This window comes from Pristiophorus japonicus, chromosome 20, assembly GCF_044704955.1.
Source record: "Pristiophorus japonicus isolate sPriJap1 chromosome 20, sPriJap1.hap1, whole genome shotgun sequence".
Classification (NCBI taxonomy): Eukaryota; Metazoa; Chordata; class Chondrichthyes; family Pristiophoridae; genus Pristiophorus; species Pristiophorus japonicus.
Window position 1 is genome coordinate 96,297,158 of NC_091996.1, and position 18,552 is coordinate 96,315,709.

An 18,552-nucleotide genomic window follows, 5' to 3' on the forward strand; every position below is an offset into this window, starting at 1 on the left:
ACCCCACAGACTGTGATGTGATACGGGCCAGATTATGTGCCCAGGTTTCGAGCGGTGGAACTTTAACCTCCTGTCTCGGAGGAGAGAGTGCTGCCCACTGAGCCACGGCTGACCCACTGTTGAAAACATAACCAAACAAAGAAAAAGACTTGCATTTATATAGCACCTTTCACGACCACCGGACGTCCCAAAGCGCTTTACAGCCAATGAAGTACTTTTGGAGTGTAGTCGCTGTTGTAATGTGGGAAACGCACGGGAAGAAGGGAAAACAGGCTTGTACATTTTTATTTACGGTACGAATAATTGATTATTGGCAGGTGACGTTCTCAGATCAGCGGCAGGCCTGGAGGAGATGCTGTTCATCTTTGTTCTCGACCTCTGCAGTCAAGGAGGCACCAGTGTTGAAGTCGCTCTCAATCGAGCCTACGTCCAACACACAGCTCCCTGAACCAATCAGGCCCCTTTTCGTTTTCCCATATTGAAGCCAGCAGTATTTTCCAGACTGGATCGATGCAGTTCCGGGTCACAGTGGAATTTTAAAATGTTTTTATGCTGTTTTATTTCTGGATTTCTAAAAAGAAAAATTCTGTTTGTGTTCCTGTGGAACTGTGTCAATGTCTTGCTGACAACTCTAAAACTGGGTCATTGGTGTTTGATGCAACAGTATAGAGGGAACTTTACTCTGTATCTAACCCGTGCTGTACCTGCCCTGGGAGTGTTTGATGGGACAGTGTAGAGGGAGCTTTACTCTGTATCTAACCCCGTGCTGTACCTGCCCTGGGAGTGTTTGATGGGACAGTGTAGAGGGAGCTTTACTCTGTATCTAACCCGTGCTGTACCTGCCCTGGGAGTGTGTGATGGAACAGTGTAGAGGGAGCTTTACTCTGTATCTAACCCCATGCTGTACCTGCCCTGGGAGTATTTGATGGGACAGTGTAGAGGGAACTTTACTCTGTATCTAATCCCGTGCTGTACCTGCCCTGGGAGTGTTTGATGGAACAGTGTAGAGGGAACTTTACTCTGTATCTAACCCCGTGCTGTACCTGCCCTGGGAGTGTTTGATTGGACAGTGTAGAGGGAGCTTTACTCTGTATCTAACTCTGTGCTGTACCTGCCCTGGGAGTGTTTGATGGGACAGTGTAGAGGGAGCTTTACTCTGTATCTAACCCCGTGCTGTACCTGCCCTGGGAGTGTTTGATGGGACAGTGTAGAGGGAGCTTTACTCTGTATCTAACCCCGTGCTGTACCTGCCCTGGGAGTGTTTGATGGGACTGTGTAGAGGGAGCTTTACCCTGTATCTAACCCCCTGTACCTGCCCTGGGAGTGTTTGATGGAACAGTGTAGAGGGAACTTTACTCTGTATCTAACCCCCTGTACCTGCCCTGGGAGTGTTTGATTGGACAGTGTAGAGGGAGCTTTACTCTGTATCTAACCCCGTGCTGTACCTGCCCTGGGAGTGTTTGATGGGACAGTGTAGAGGGAGCTTTACTCTGTATCTAACCCTGTGCTGTACCTGCCCTGGGAGTGTTTGATGGGACAGTGTAGAGGGAGCTTTACTCTGTATCTAACCCCGTGCTGTACCTGCCCCGGGAGTGTTTGATGGGACAGTGTAGTGGGAATGAGAACCTGAGGGGAAAAAAAATTATAGCAGAGATATATTTTGTTTTAAGTAACATGTTTTATCATGAAAAAGTTCAGTGGAAAAATATGCTTTTGTTTAATATTGATTATTTGTATCATAACTGACAAAGAACTCGGGAAAGAAAAATCATGATGTTGAAAGAAAAAAAAGTTTAAATCTACTTGACTTTTAATGGGGGAGGGAACAGGGTTTGTGTTTTCAAGTCTGTGTTCTGGGGAATGGAGCCATTTGTTTCTCGCTGTAAGTCAGACTTTACCCTCTCCACAACTTGCTGTCTGATGGTGACGAGTTAGATTTCACGATGAGTGGTCGCGGAGCTCAGGGAGACGGGCGGTGTACGAAAAGTAAGTCAAGTGGGGTGGGGCTGGCTGAGCATCAGAGAGACGTCTTAAAACCAGACAGGTAAACTCACCGATTGGTGGTTTCCATGGAGTCTTGCTGTGCACCCTGTTTATACGGAGTGAGGGACAGTGAAAACTCCAAGAGCAGGACTGGACATCTCCGCCAGTCAATGGCCAGTTCTGTATTCTACCCCTGTCTGCCATTCACCCAGCCGCAACCCCTCTTTATTATACGCCCTCATTGGCAGCGATTCCTTGTCTGCTCGTTCTATTGGCAGGCCTTTGTTTACTGATGTCTCCATTCGAGCTGTTGGTAGCCCTCCCCCTCCCCCCTCCCCCCACCGCTCGTTTTATTGGGTTACTTTTCGGACGCTCCCTGAAGACAAATGAAAGCCAGTAAGAAGATTTAAAAGATTATCCATCATCAGAGGCTTGAGAGTTGTTGGATTAGAGAGACGGCTTGAAGGAAATCCAGCCCCAAACACTATTCAGCGAGCGATTAACAGAAACACCGCCTCTGAATATCTATCGCACAACCTGCCCTCAGCTCAGTACTGCTGAGCCGAGACTGGTCACTCTCCTCGCCTCAATATGATGCCCGGAGCCAGGGCTCCCTTCGACAGCTGCTGTCTGTCATAGAATCACAGAACGGTTACAGCACAGGAGGCCATTGGGCCCATCGAGTCGTGCCGGCTCTCTGCAAGAGCCCCTCAGCCAGTCCCACTCCCCCGCCCTTTCCCCGTAGCCCTGCTAATTTTTTCCCTTCAGGTACTTATTCAACTCCCTTTTGAAAGCCACGATTGAGTCTGCCTCCACCGCCCTCTCGGGCCGTGCATTCCAGATCCTAACCACTCACTGCGTAAAAACGTTTTCCCTCGTGTCGCCTTAAATCTGTGTCCCTCTGGTTCCCGACCCTTCCACCAATGGGAACAGTTTCTCTCGATCTCCTCTGTCCAGACCCCTCATGATTTTGAACACCTCGATCAAATCTCCTCTCAACTGTCTCTGCTCCAAGGAGAACAACCCCAGCTTCTCCAGTCTCTCCCCGTAACTGAAGTCCCTTATCCCTGGAACCATTCTCGTAAATCTTTTCTGCTCCCTCTCTAAGACCTTCACATCCTTCCTAAAGTGCGGTGCCCAGAATTGGACACAATGCTCCAGTCGTGGCCGACCTTCCTTGATTTTGTACTCTATGCCTCTATTTTTGAAGCCCAGGATCCCGTATGCTTTTTTAACTGCTTTCTCTGGAGTGGAGGGTAGCCAATGTAACCCCACTTTTTAAAAAAGGAGGGAGAGAGAAAACGGAATTATAGACCGGTCAGCCTGACCTCAGTAGTGGGTAAAATGATGGAATCAATTATTAAGGATGTCATAGCGGCGCATTTGGAAAGAGGTAATATGATAGGTCCAAGTCAGCATGGATTTGTGAAAGGGAAATCATGCTTGACAAATCTTCTGGAATTTTTTGAGGATGTTTCCAGTAGAGTGGACCAGGGAGAACCAGTTGATGTGTATTTGGACTTTCAGAAGGCTTTCGACAAGGTCCCACACAAGAGATTAATGTGCAAAGTTAAAGCACATGCTATTGGGGGTAGTGTGCTGACGTGGATTGAGAACTGGTTGTCAGACAGGAAGCAAAGAGTAGGAGTAAATGGGTACTTTTCAGAATGGCAGGCAGTGACTAGTGGGGTGCCGCAAGGTTCTGTGCTGGGGCCCCAGCTGTTTACACTGTACATTAATGATTTAGACGAGGGGATTAAATGTAGTATCTCCAAATTTGCGGATGACACTAAGTTGGGTGGCAGTGTGAGCTGCGAGGAGGATGCTATGAGGCTGCAGAGTGACTTGGATAGGTTAGGTGAGTGGGCAAATGTATGGCAGATGAAGTATAATGTGGATAAATGTAAGGTTATCCACTTTGGTGGTAAAAAGAGAGACAGACTATTATCTGAATGGTGACAAGGTGATTAGGAAAAGGGGAGGTGCAACGAGACCTGGTTGTCATGGTACATCAGTCATTGAAGGTTGGCATGCAGGTACAGCAGGCGGTTAAGAAAGCAAATGGCATGTTGGCCTTCATAGCGAGGGGATTTGAGTACAGGGGCAGGGAGGTGTTACTACAGTTGTACAGGGCCTTGGTGAGGCCACACCTGGAGTATTGTGTACAGTTTTGGTCGTCTAACTTGAGGAAGGACATTCTTGCTATTGAGGGAGTGCAGCCAAGGTTCACCAGACTGATTCCCGGGATGGCGGGACTGACATATCAAGAAAGACTGGATCAACTGGGCTTGTATTCGCTGGAATTTAGAAGAATGAGAGGGGATCTCATGGAAACGTTTAAAATTCTGACAGGTTTAGACAGGTTAGATGCAGGAAGAATGTTCCCGATGTTGGGGAAGTCCAGAACCAAGGGTCACAGTCTAAGGATAAGGGGGAAGCCATTTAGGACCGAGATGAGGAGAAACTTCTTCACCCAGAGAGTGGTGAACCTGTGGAATTCTCTACCACAGAAAGTTGTTGAGGCCAATTCACTAAATATATTCAAAAAGGAGTTAGATGTAGTCCTTACTACTGGGGGGATCAAAGGGTATGGCGAGAAAGCAGGAATGGGGTACTGAAGTTGCATGTTCAGCCATGAACTCATTGAATGGCGGTGCAGGCTAGAAGGGCCGAATGGCCTACACCTGCACCTATTTTCTATGTTTCTCAACCTGCCCTGCCACTTTCAACGATGTGTGCCCATATACCCCAGGTCTCTCTGTTCCTGCACCCCCTTTAGAATTATACCCTTTAGTTTATATTATCTGTCCTCGAGATCCTGCCACAAGTGACAGTTGTTTATGTATGAACTCAGGCAATTCGACTGTAAAAGCATAACCAACCCCGATCCTTCCCACTTATCAACGTGCAACAGAGGAGGCTGAGGGGAGACCTTATTGAGGTGTATAAAATTGTGAGGGTCCGAGATAGAGTGGATAGGTCGGACTTATTTCCAATAGCAGAGCGGTCAATAACCAGGGGGCATAGATTTCAAGTAATTGGTAGCAGGTTTAGAGGGGAGTTGAGGAGAAATTTTTCACCCAGGGGGTGGTGGGGGTCTGGAACCCAGTGCCTGAAAGGGTGGTAGAGGCAGAAACCCTCACCACATTTAAAAAGTACTTGGATACGCACTTGAAGTGTCGTAGCCTACAGGGCTACGGACCCAGAGCTGGAAAGAGGGATTGGGCTGGGTAGCTCTTTGTTGGCCGGCACGGACACGATGGGTCGCATGGCCTCCTTCCGTGCTGTAAATTTTTATGATTCTATGAATTTCTAGCAAGGGTAGGATATGTAGGAACAGGAGGCCATCAGCCCTTCAAGCGTGTTCCACCATTCAATTAGATCATGGCTGATCTGTATCTTAACTCCATCTACCCGCCTTGGTTCCTTAACTCTTAATACCCTTGCCTAACAAAAATATATGAATTTCAGTTTTAAAATTTTCAATTGACTCTCTTCACCCCCCATATCTTTTAGAAACACAGAAATTTACAGCGCAGAAGGAGGCCATTTCGACCCATCGTGGGGAGAGAGTTCAAGATTCCCACTGCCCTTTCTGTGAAGAAGTGTTTCCTGACATCACCCCTGAACGCCTGACTCTAATTTGTTCTGGGCTCCCCCCACCAGAGGAGAAGGGTTATTGGATTGGGATCAGGAGCAGGGATCCTGGCTGAATTTCCCCTCCAGCCCAGGTGACACTGAGGACCACCAGTTATCTCAGCCCAGCTTATTCACCACAGGCTGGGGCAACTGTTAGCTACGAGATTCCTCATCTGTGTCACTTGAGTACTGGCTGGATAAATTCACCAAGTGATGGAGGTCTCATGGTGATATATTAATAAATTATTGTGGTATACAATTTTCTATCATAAAAAGATATTGAGTCTGACAAATGGCATCTCTGTGATTGTGACCGTGGTAAACTATCCCTCCTCAGCCTGTCTGCAGCCTTTGACGTAGCTGACCACTCCAGCCTCCTCGTCCGTCCTCCAGCTGGGTGGGAATGCACTCGCCTGGTTCCACTCTTACCTGTCCAGTCGTAGCCAGAGACTCACCTGCAATAGCTGCTCTTCCCACTTCATCTGGAGTTCCGTAAGGATCAAATCTCGGACGTCAAACATCATCTGAAAACACATCTGGTTCAACATGTACACTGACAACACCCAGCTCTACCTCAGCAAAGCCTCTCTCGACCCCTCCACTGCTTCTGATTTGTCACGGAGTTTGTCCAACATCCAGTTCTGGATCAGCAGAAATTTCCTATAATTTAACACCGGGGAGACCGAAGCCATTGTCTTTGGTCTCCACCACAAGCTCCGTTCCCTAGCCACCGACTCCATCACTCTCCCTAGCCACTGTCTGAGGCTGAACCACACTGTTCACAAACCTTGGTGTCATATTTGACCCTGGGCTGAGGTTACGACCACATATCCTCTCCATCACAAAGGTCTCCTACTTCTGCCTCCGAAACATCGCTAGTCTCCGCTCCTGCCTCAGCTCATCTGCTGCTCAAATCCTCATTCTAACCGTTGTTACTTCCAAACCCGACTATTCCAATTCCTGGCCCTACTTCCAATCTACAACCCTCGATAAACTTGAGCTCATCTCAAGCTCAGCTGTCCCGTGTCCTAACTCGCACCGAGGCCCGCTCACCCATCACCCCCTGTGCTCGCTGACCCCATGTCCTAACTCGCACCGAATCCCACTCACCCATCACCCCCTGTGCTCACTGTCTTGTGTCCTAACTCGCACCGAGTCCCGCTCACCCATCACCCCCTGTGCTCGCTGCCCCCGTGACCTAACTCGCACCGAGTCCCGCTCACCCATTACCCACTGTGCTCGCTGCCCCGTGTCCTAACTCACACCGAGTCCTGCTCACCCATCACCCCCTGTGCCCCGTGTCCTAACTCGCACCGAGTCCCACTCACCCATCACCCCCTGTGCTCGCTGCCCCCGTGTCCTAACTCACACCGAATCCCACTCACCCATCACCCCCTGTGCTCACTGTCCCGTGTCCTAACTCGCACCGAGTCCCGCTCACCCATCACCCCCTGTGCTCGCTGCCCCCGTGACCTAACTCGCACCGAGTCCCGCTCACCCATTACCCCCTGTGCTCACTGCCCCGTGTCCTACCTCGCACCCAGTCCCACTCACCCATCACCTCCTGTGCTCGCTGACCCCGTGTCCTAACTCGCACCGAGTCCTGCTCACCCATTACCCCCTGTGCTCACTGCCCCGTGTCCTACCTCGCACCCAGTCCCACTCACCCATCACCTCCTGTGCTCGCTGACCCCGTGTCCTAACTCGCACCGAGTCCTGCTCACCCATCACCCCCTGTGCTCACTGCCCTGTGTCCTAACTCGCACCGAGTCCCGCTCACCCATCACCCCCTGTGCTCACTGCCCCGTGTCCTAACTCGCACCGAGTCCCGCTCACCCATCGCTCCCTGTGCTCACTGCCCCATGTCCTAACTCGCACCGAGTCCCGCTCACCCATCGCTCCCTGTGCTTACTGCCCCGTGTCCTAACTCGCACCGAGTCCCGCTCACCCATCACCCCCTGTGCTCACTGCCCCCCGTGTCCTAACTCGCACCGAGTCCCGCTCACCCATCACTCCCTGTGCTCACTGCCCCGTGTCCTAACTCTCACCGAGTCCCGCTCACCCATCACTCCCTGTGCTCACTGCCCCGTGTCCTAACTCACACCGAGTCCCGCTCACCCATCACTCCCTGTGCTCACTGCCCCGTGTCCTAACTCGCACCCAGTCCCGCTTACCCATCGCTCCCTGTGCTCGCTGACCCGTGTCCTAACTCGCACCAAGTCCCGCTCACCCATCACTCCCTGTGCTCACTGCTCCGTGTCCTAACTCACACCGAGTCCCGCTCACCCATCACTCCCTGTGCTCACTGCCCCGTGTCCTAACTCGCACCCAGTCCCGCTTACCCATCGCTCCCTGTGCTCACTGACCTAAATTGGCTCCCGGTCCGGCAGCACACTCGCCTTGTTTTCAAATCCATGGCCTTGCCCCTCCCTACCTCCAACCCTCCGAGATCTCTGCGCTCCTCCAATTCTGTCCTCTTGCGCATCCCACCATTTTCTTCAACGCACCATCGGTGGCCGTGCCTTCTGTTGCCTGGGCCCCAAGCTCTGGAATTCCCTCCCTAAACCTCTCCGCCTCTCCTGTAAGACGCTCCATAAAACCTACCTCGTTGACCCAGCTTTTGATCACCTGTCCTGATACCTCAAGTGGCTCGGTGTGAAATTGTGTTTTGATAACTGCTCCTGCGAAAAGCCTTGGGATGATTTGCTACGTTAAAGGTATAAATGCAAGTTGTTCTGAAATGGTGAGTGACAACTGCTGAAGGGGTCCCTGTTTCTGGTCTGGTGGACAGGGACGATACACTCGCTGTTGACACTCGTGCTCAATGGGAAAGGCCATGGGCCGAGCCCTCGGTGTGGTGACCCTGGATCGATTCTCTCCTCGTTGGTGTCAATGCGACTTGTCAGTCAACAGCTTGCCACCCTTCACTTTGTTTCCGACTGGGGCCTTTTCTCTCGCCTCGAAAGCTCACCCCGGAGCCTCCGCAGAGGAGGTTGAGGAATGCCTACTAACCCCCCACCCCCCTCTAGGTGCTATGCTCCGATGGATCGGAACAAGGCCTCTTGTTAGCCCAGTGCGGCCCCCATACAAGCAGCAAACAAAGAGAACAGGATTGGTAAAGAAGGGAAGCAGTCAGTCATGGTCCTAAATACGTTTACCTACCGCAGGGGTCAGGCAGTCCGGTCCACAGCGGGTCGAGCCGACAGCCCCGAGACACTTGGATAAAGGCCCCACCGAAATTTAGTTGTCAAACACCCGTAGGCTTCATTGCAACATCCAAACCCCCTTCTCTCCCTCCCACTGCAGGAATGTGTGGGCAGGACCTTCAGTCTATTCCCCAGTCTGTCGCACGAGAGGGGGAACAAAATTAACTAAAGTTGACAGCAAGCTACATTTAAAATAGTCCCAACGAGAAAGCCACAAAGAAAATGCAGGAACCGATCGAATTTCAGTGATATTTATCTTAGTACAGCACAGGAGAACATTAGGCCCATCATGCTTGTGCCAGCTCTTTGAAAGAGCTATCCAATTAGTCCCACCCCGTCTGTTCTTTCAACAACAACTTGCCTTTAACGTGGTGAAACGTCCCATGGCGTTAAAAGGTTTGACACCGAGCCGCTTAATTCAAAAGTTGGCGCTGGGAGCGTGGTCAAAGAGGTCGGTTTTAAAGGGATGTCTTGAAGGAGGAGAGAGGTGGAGAGGTTTAGGGAGGGAGTTCCAGAGCTTGGGGCCCAGGCAACAGAAGGCACGGCCACCGATGGTGGAGCGATTATAATCAGGGATGGTCAGGAGGGCAGAATTAGAGGAGCGCAGAGATCTCGGGGGGGTTGTGGGGCTGGAGGAGATTACAGAGATAGGGAGGGGCGAGGGCCATGGAGGGATTTGAATATAAGGATGAGAATTTCCCCACAGCCCGGCAAATTTCACCTTTTCAAATATTTATCCAATTCCCAGTTTGAAAGTTACTATTGAATCTGCTCCCACCGCCCTTTCAGGCAGCGCGTTCCCGATCGTACAAGGGGAAATTAAATAAACTTTCAGCCCTTGGTAACCATGCACCGAGTCACTGGGCAGGATGTTAGCAGTGGGAGCTGGACAACACAAGCAATGGTTTTGTGGCGGGGGCGGGGGGGTGGTGTTTGTACATAAATACAGCTGCAACAAACATCACCAGCTGCTGCCACACAGCCAGGACTGTAGCTGGGGGGAGGGGGCGCAGGCAGAGCTGGCTGTATGTTAGCTAAAGCTTGCATGGTACAAAAGATTATGCATCAGGTTAGGAGTGCCCGCCAGGAAATCGTGAGCGATGTAGTAGTACAGGAACAGGAGGCCATTCGGCCCCTCGAGCTTGCTCCACCACTCAATGAGATCACGGCTGATCTGTGACCTAACTCCATCCACCCGCCTTTGCCCCATATCCCCTAATAACTTGAGTGGGGGAAGGAGGGAGTGAGCGAGTGGGGGAAGGAGGGAGTGAGGGAAGGAGGGAGGAGGGGTGTGGGAGAAGGAGGGAGGAGGTGAGTGGGGGGGAGGAGGGAGGGGGTGAGTGGGGGAAGGAGGGAGGAGGTGAGTGGGGGGAGGAGGGAGGAGGTGAGTGGGGGGAGGAGGGAGGGAGTGAGTGGGGGGAGGAGGGAGGGAGAGGGTGAGTGGGGGGAGGAGAGAGGGGGTGAGTGGGGTGAGGAGAGAGGGGGTGAGTGGGGTGAGGAGAGAGGGGGTGAGTGGGGGGAGGAGGGAGGGAGTGAGTGGGGGGAGGAGGGAGGGAGTGAGTGGGGGGAGGAGGGAGGGGGTGAGTGGGGGGAGGAGGGAGGGGGTGAGTGGGGGGAGGAGGGAGGGGGTGAGTGAGGGGAGGAGGGAGGGGGTGAGTGGGGGAAGGAGGGAGGGAGAGGGTGGGGGAAGGAGGGAGGGAGAGGGTGGGGGAAGGAGAGGGAGGGGGTGAGTGGGGGGGAGCAGGGAGGGGTTGAGTGAGGGGAGGAGGGAGGGGGTGAGTGGGGGGAGGAGGGAGGGGGTGAGTGGGGGGAGGAGGGAGTGAGTGGTGGGGCGAGGAGGGAGTGAGTGGGGGGAGGAGGAGGGAGGGGGTGAGGAGGGAGGGGGTGAGTGGGGGGAGGAGGGAGGGAGAGGGTGGGGGAAGGAGGGAGGGAGAGGTTGGGGGAAGGAGAGGGAGGGGGTGAGTGGGGGGGGAGCAGGGAGGGGGTGAGTGGGGGGAGGAGGGAGGGGGTGAGTGGGGGGAGGAGGGAGTGAGTGGTGGGGGGAGGAGGGAGTGAGTGGGGGGAGGAGGAGGGAGGGGGTGAGGAGGGAGGGGGTGAGTGGGGGGAGGAGGGAGGGAGAGGGTTGAACCGTTTCAGTGGATCTAGAAAGGTTAGCAGCAGATCTTCGACCTCGCCCTTCATTTCTCGACAAATGCCTGAACACGATAAAGCCACACGCATGTCTCATTAGTTGGGTTGTTGGGGTATTTTGCATTTCTATAGTGACTTACACAACCTCACGACACCTCAAAACGCTTTACAACCAATGAAGTACTTTGAATGTAGTCACTGTTGTAGTGTGGGAAATGCGGTAGGCAAGTTGCAAACAGCAAGCTCCCACAAACAGCTAAGAAACAATTGACCAGATCACCTATTGGCCAGGACACGGGGAGAATATCCCTGCTCTTCTTCGCATAGTGGCCATAAGCTCTTTTACATCCATCTGAGAGGCCAGCTGGGTCCTCGGTTAAACGTCTCATCCCCCAACTGTTAACCACTCTCATCTCCCTCCCACCTCTCCGCATCCCTTAATACTTACATCCCAAGTAACTATCTCCCTACAAATCCCTCCATGGCCTCATACTCCCTATCTCTGTAATCTCCTCCAACCCCCTGAGATCTCTGCACTCCTCTAATTCTGCCCTCCTGACCATCCCTGATTATAATCGCTCCACCATCGGTGGCCGTGCCTTCTGTTGCCCGAGTCCCAAGCTCTGGAACTCCCTCCCTAAACCTCTCCGCCTCTCTCTCTCCTTCAAGACGCTCCTTAAAACCCACCTCTGTGACCAAGCTTTTGGTCACCTGCGCTAATCTCTCCTTATGCGGCTCGGTGTCAATGCTTTGTCTTATCAAGCTGCTGTGAAGCGCCTTGAGACGTATCACCATGCTAAAGGCACTATATAAATACAAGTTGTTGTTGTTGTGTAACACACAGCCCCGGCATCAGTTGCCACTCACTAGGAATGTTTCAGGACACTGTTAAGTGGGTAAGTGCACTGATCTCCAAGAGGCCAAGGCTCACACAGGGCTCACCCTTAGCCGGTGTCAATCAACGGCAAACAAGAGCCTCCTTCCCCCTGAGCTCGGCTCAATATCCTCACTCATTCAAATCAGTCCCGTCGGCAAACATGCTCTCCCGCCGGGCAGAACCATTGTCAGAGCGGATAAAGAAACGTGGGTTTTGTTATTCATTTGGCCTTTCACCTGCTCTGCGATTGGATACGCCGGGATGATAATTGGAACTGTCCTGGTCCTGGGGAGCAGCGTCTTTCAAAACTTAAAGGTGAAGACACAGAATAAGGGCAGGATTCACCAGGGAGCTCGCCACGGCAGCTTGGTAACAAAAAACAGGGTACGGCTCCCAAGTAATACACACACATATCTAGTTTGTCTTTAGTGGGAAGGAGTTGAACCTCACTATGTTGGATTGCGTCTCCAAACGGAATCCGGTGGAAGAATCTCCCAACAAGCCTTCGGAGAAAACGAAAGTGGCTGGAAATCGAAGGGTGAGTTATTGTCCAATATAACCGGTGCTCTCCTCTGACCAGCTCAGTCACCTCCCTCCCTCCTCACGACATTCCCCTCCTACTTCATTGCCTCCTCCTCTTCTTTCCTATTTTGTCCCGCTCGCTTTTGCATTCTCTCTCTCTCTCTGTCTTCCATTCTCTGTGTCAGAGTGTCAGCCGTGGCTCAGTGGGTAGCACACTCCCTCGTCAGAAGGTTGTGGGTTCAAGTCCCACTCCGGGGACAAATCAATCTAGGCTGACACTCCAGTGCAGTACTGAGGGAGTGCCGTACTGTCGGAGGTGCCGTCTTTCAGATGAGACGTTAAACCGAGGGCCCCGTCTGCGCTTTCCGGTGGATGTAAAAGATCCCATGGCCTCTATTTTGAAGAGGAGCAGGGGAGTTATCCCCGGTGTCCTGGGCCAATATTTATCCCTCAATCGACATAACAGAAAAAAACAGATGATCTGGTCATTATCACATTGCTGTGTGTGGGAGCTTGCTGTGCGCAAATTGGCTGCTGCGTTTCCCACATTACAACAGTGACTACACTCCAAAAGTACTTCATTGACTGTAAAGCGCTTTGAGATGTCCGGTGGTCATGAGAGGCGCTATATAAATGCAAGTCTTTCTTTCTCTTTGCCCATTTTGAGAGAGCAGAGAGCGCCTCGGTTCAACTTCTCATCTGAAAGACACCAACTCCGACAATGCGGCGCTCCCTCAGTACCGCCCCTCCGACAGTACGGCGCTCCCTCAGTACCGCCCCTCCGACAGTACGGGGCTCCCTCAGTACCGCCCCTCTGACAGTGCGGCGCTCCCTCAGTACTGCCCCTCCGACAGTGCGGCACTCCCTCAGTACTGCCCCTCTGACAGTGCGGCGCTCCCTCAGTACTGCCCCTCCGACAGTGCGGCACTCCCTCAGCACTGCCCCTCCGACAGTGCGGCGCTCCCTCAGTACTGCCCCTCCGACAGTGCGGCACTCCCTCAGTACTGCCCCTCCGACAGTGCGGCGCTCCCTCAGTACTGCCCCTCCGACAGTGCGGCGCTCCCTCAGCACTGCCCCTCCGACAGTGCGGCGCTCCCTCAGTACTGCCCCTCCGACAGTGCGGCGCTCCCTCAGTACTGCCCCTCCGACAGTGCGGCGCTCCCTCAGCACTGCCCCTCCGACAGTGCGGCGCTCCCTCAGCACTGACCCTCCGACAGAGCAGCAGGTTTCCGAAATCTCTCTGAACTCCGCCACCACCTTGCAAATACAAACAACAATACTGTAGATATATATACATTCATCAACTGACTCTGGGCAACGCCATGGGTGATTTTCAGGTACAGAAGTGGTTAATCGTTCACCTCCTTATTACAGGCGTTGAAGCCAATTATGGAAAGGTGTCGACGGGCTCGTATCAACGAGAGCCTCAGCCATCTGAAGCTGCTCATTTTGGATGCCCTTAAAAAAGATGTAAGTAGCTCTCCCCCCACGCGTTTGTCCAACTGCGGGTTTGCCATTGCATCTATGCCCTGTATTACATAAGAAATAGGAGCAGAAGTAGGCCATTCAATAAGATCATGGCTAATCTTCGACCTCAACTCCACTTTCCCGCCCGATCCCCAGATCCATTGCTTCCCCTGGACTCCAAAAATCTATCGATCTCAGCCTTGAATATACTCAGCGACTGAGCCTCCACAGCCCCCTGGGGCAGAGAATTCCAAAGATTCACCACCCTCAGAATGATTATGTTTCTCCTCATTTCAGTCCTAAATGGCCGACCCCTTTATTATTTTTACACTGCTTCTCAAAGTGTATACTAACATGTGGGCGTGTGTCCAGCCTGTGTTTTCCTTCATGTAAATCCCCCGCCTCCTTCCCCTGAAAGTGGTACCTCACCCCAAACATCTCTTTGTAGTTGGAGCTCATCGATGCTGAATGGCGGCATGGAGGGTGTCAAGGCTGAGCCCGAGGCGACCCCGACTGATGGCCCCACATCTTCCAGTAAGATTGTGGGGGGGGGGGTCATTGTGTAACATTCAACATCAACCAACACTCCCCCCATGTTTCCCAATTGAGCTGAATCGTACTTCCAAAGTGAGGTCAGATAATGCACTGCAGACTGAGGCTGAAGGCTCGGATGTCCCTACGTAAACTAGAGGTGATCCAAAACTCGGCTGCCCCGTGTCCTAACTCGCACCCAGTCCCGCTCACCCATCACCCCCTGTGCTCGCTGACCCGTGTCCTAACTCGCACCAAGTCCCGCTCACCCATCACCCCATGTGCTCGCTGACCCCGTGTCCTAACTCGCACCGAGTCCCGCTCACCCATCACCCCGTGCTCACTGCCCCGTGTCCTAACTCACACAGAGTCCCACTCACCCATCATCCCGTGCTCACTGCCCCGTGTCCTAACTCGCACCAAGTCCCGCTCACCCATCACCCCCTGTGCTCACTGCCCCGTGTCCTAACTCGCACCGAGTCCCGCTCACCCATCACCCCCTGTGCTCGCTGCCCCGTGTCCTAACTCACACCAAGTCCCGCTCACCCATCACCCCCTGTGCTCGCTGCCCCGTGTCCTAACTCGCACCGAGTCCCGCTCACCCATCATCCCCTGTGCTCACTGCCCCGTGTCCTAACTCGCACCCAATCCCACTCACCCATCATCCCCTGTGCTCGCTGCCCCGTGTCCTAACTCGCACCCAGTCCCACTCACCCATCATCCCCTGTGCTCACTGCCCCGTGTCCTAACTCGCACCGAGTCCCACTCACCCATCATCCCCTGTGCTCGCTGACCCGTGTCCTAACTCGCACCCAGTCCCGCTCACCCATCACCCCCTGTGCTCGCTGACCTACGTTGGCTCCTGGTTAAGCAACGCCTCGATTTCAAAATTCTCATCCCTGTTTCCAAATCCCTCCATGGCCCTCGCCCCTCCCTATCTCTGTAATCTCCTCCAGCCCCACAACCCTCGAGATGTCTGCGCTCCTCTAATTCTGCCCTCCTGACCATCCCTGATTATAATCGCTCCACCATCGGTGGCCGTGCCTTCTGTTGCCTGGGTCCCAAGCTCTGGAACTTCCTCCCTCAACCTCTCTCTCCGCCTCTCTCTCATTTAAGATGCTCTTCAAATTTATTGTGGGTCTTATAATACTCCTGTAAAGCGCCTTGGGACAATTTACTACATTAAAGACGCTATATAAATACAAGTTGTTTTGTTGTTCCTCCATCTAGCTCCATAACAAACACCTTGGTGAATTTACCCACTAAATCCTCACCAGTTGGTGAAAGATGAGTTTTGTAAAACAAACTAACCAGGTGACATAGCATTACAGTTTGTTTTGGGGTTGTGTTTGGTTTTGTGGGGTACAAGGGAGGCTGTGACAGTCTGGAGCAGGGTGGGGGGATTGCAGTTTGAATCACAAGGTTCCCAGACATGGGGAGTCACCCCCTTACGTGCAAGGGGATCTCTGCCCGGCAAGATACGACACAAAAACCCGCGGGGTCAGATAAAACTCTACTCAAGCTGCAATAAACTTTTCAGAGTTCAAGTCACTCCAGGCTGGAAAAGGCGGATATTCTGGAAATGACGGTTAAATACCTGAGGACCCAGCAATCCAGCCAGGTTACAGGTGAGTCTGAACCTTTCTTGACAAAATATCCTTTATTTTGTGCTCTTCAAGTGGAAAGTGGAGACTAAAAGAGTTTCCAGTTTCAGACACACAGTGACCTCGTCAAGCAGAACAAACCTCGTCAGGTCAGACCCAGATACTCCCAGACAGGTACAGCATGGGGTTAGATACAGAGTAAAGCTCCCTCCACACTGTCCCATCAAACACTCCCAAGGCAGCTACAGGGGGTTAGATATAGAGTAAAGCTCCCGCTACACTGTCCCATCAAACACTCCCAAAACAGGTACAAAGGGTTAGATACAGAGTAAAGCTCCCTCTACACTGTCCCATCAAACACTCCCAGGGCAGGTACAGCACGGGGTTAGATACAGAGTAAAGCTCCCTCTACACTGTCCCATCAAACACTCCCAGGGCAGGTACAGGGGGTTAGCTACAGAGTAAAGCTCTCTCTACACTGTTCCATCAAACACTCCCAGGGCAGGTACAGCACGGGGTTAGATACAGAGTAAAGCTCCCTCTACACTGTCCCATCAAACACTCCCAGGGCAGGTACAGCATGGGGTTAGATACAGAGTAAAGCTCTCTCTACACTGTCCCATCAAACACTCCCAGGGCAGGTACAGCACGGGGTTAGATACAGAGTAAAGCTCCCTCTACACTGTCCCATCAAACACTCCCAGGGCAGGTACAGCACGGGGTTAGATACAGAGTAAAGCTCCCTCTACACTGTCCCATCAAATACTCCCGGGGCAGGTACAGCACAGGGTTAGATACAGAGTAAAGCTCCCTCTACACTGTCCCATCAAACACTCCCAGGGCAGGTACACGGGGTTAGATACAGAGTAAAGCTCCCTCTACACTGTCCCATCAAACACTCCCAGGGCAGGTACACGGGGTTAGATACAGAGTAAAGCTCCCTCTACACTGTCCCATCAAACACTCCCAGGGCAGGTACAGGGGGTTAGATATAGAGTAAAGCTCCCTCAACACTGTCCCATCAAACACTCCCAGACAGGTACAGCACGAGGTTACATACAGGGTAAAGCTCCCTCTACACTGTCCCATCAAACACTCCCAGGGCAGGTACAGTGGGTTAGATGCAGAGTAAAGCTCCCTCTACACTGTCCCATCAAACACTCCCAGGGCAGGTACAGGGGGTTAGATACAGAGGAAAGCTCCCTCTACACTGTCCCATCAAACACTCCCAGGGCAGGTACAGCATGGGGTTAGATACAGAGTAAAGCTCCCTCTACACTGTCCCATCAAACACTCCCAGGGCAGGTACAGCAAGGGGTTAGATACAGAGTAAAGCTCCCTCTACACTGTCTCATCAAACACTCCCAGGGCAGGTACAGCACGGGGTTAGATACAGAGTAAAGCTCCCTCTACACTGTCTCATCAAACACTCCCAGGGCAGGTACAGCACGGGGTTAGATACAGAGTAAAGCTCCCTCTACACTATCCCATCAAACACTCCCAGGGCAGGTACAGCACGGGTTAGATACAGAGTAAAGCTCCCTCTACAATGTCCCATCAAACACTCCCAGGGCAGGTACAGCACGGGTTAGATACAGAGTAAAGCTCCCTCTACACTGTCCCATCAAACACTCCCAGGGCAGGTGCAGCACGGGTTAGATACAGAGTAAAGCTCCCTCTACACTGTCCCATCAAACACACCCAGGGCAGGTTGTTAGGTAGAGTAACACTCCTTCACATTGTCCCTTCAAACACTCCCAGTTGTCATTAGGAGAGCCAAGGAGAATTGTAGCTCCCCCTGTCCACTGCCATCTCGACTCAGATCAATAAACTTTGGACAAAGCAGGATTTAAGCTTCCTGCGTTGCTCAGTATCACATCGAGCAAAGATGTTACCAAAGGAGATGGGACGGAGGAGCTGATCTCAATGATGTTATAATGACAGTGGAATTCATCAATGTCTCCCTCCTCATCCTTGTAATATAGATGCCTTCAAGGGGAAGCCAGCGAAACACATGAGGGAGAAAGGAATATAAGCATATGCTGATGGGGTTAGATAGAGAGAACGAAAGACTTGCATTTATATAGCACCTTTCATGCCCACCGGACGTCCCAAAGCGCTTTATAGCCAATGAAGTACTTTTGGAGTGTAGTCACTGTTGTAATGTGGGAAACGCGGCAGCCAATTTGTGCACAGCAAGCTCCCACACACAGCGGTGTGATAATGACCCAGATAATGTGTTTTTGTTATGTTGATTGAGGGATAAATATTGGCCCCAGGACACCGGGGAGAACTCCCCTGCTCTTCATCAAAATAGTGCCATGGAATCTTTTACGTCCACCCGAGCAATCAGACGGTTTAACGTCTCGTTCGAAAGACGGCCCCTCTGACAGTGCGGCACTCCCTCAATACTGACTCTCCGACAGTGTGGCGCTCCCTCATTACTGCTCCTCCCACAGCGCGCGCTCCCTCAGTACTGCCCCTCCAACAGTGCGGCACTCCCTCATATTGCCCCTCCGACAGTGCGGCACTCCCTCAATACTGCCCCTCCGACAGTGCGGCGCTCCCTCATATTGCCCCTCCGACAGTGCGG

The 18,552-nt window shown here is 52.5% G+C and overlaps 2 protein-coding genes across 4 annotated transcripts in view; one reads left to right on the forward strand and one right to left on the reverse strand.

The window, feature by feature from the left end:
• Positions 1-5,832, forward strand: part of LOC139232719 (RPA-related protein RADX-like) — a 43,834-nt gene extending 38,002 nt beyond the window's left edge. For 2 of the 3 annotated variants that reach the window (XM_070863215.1, XM_070863216.1), the window contains exon 15: positions 5,500-5,832. In XM_070863215.1, coding sequence (XP_070719316.1) covers positions 5,500-5,696 — 197 coding nt within the window. In that variant the 3' untranslated portion in view covers positions 5,697-5,832. Of the gene's footprint in view, positions 1-317; positions 1,769-5,499 lie in introns of those variants that run through there. The other variant, XM_070863217.1, reaches the window with a different exon arrangement.
• LOC139232722 (sperm-egg fusion protein TMEM95-like) overlaps positions 1-18,552 on the reverse strand; it is a 140,499-nt gene that overhangs the window by 57,533 nt on the left and 64,414 nt on the right. The gene's annotated exons all lie outside the window — the stretch shown is intronic.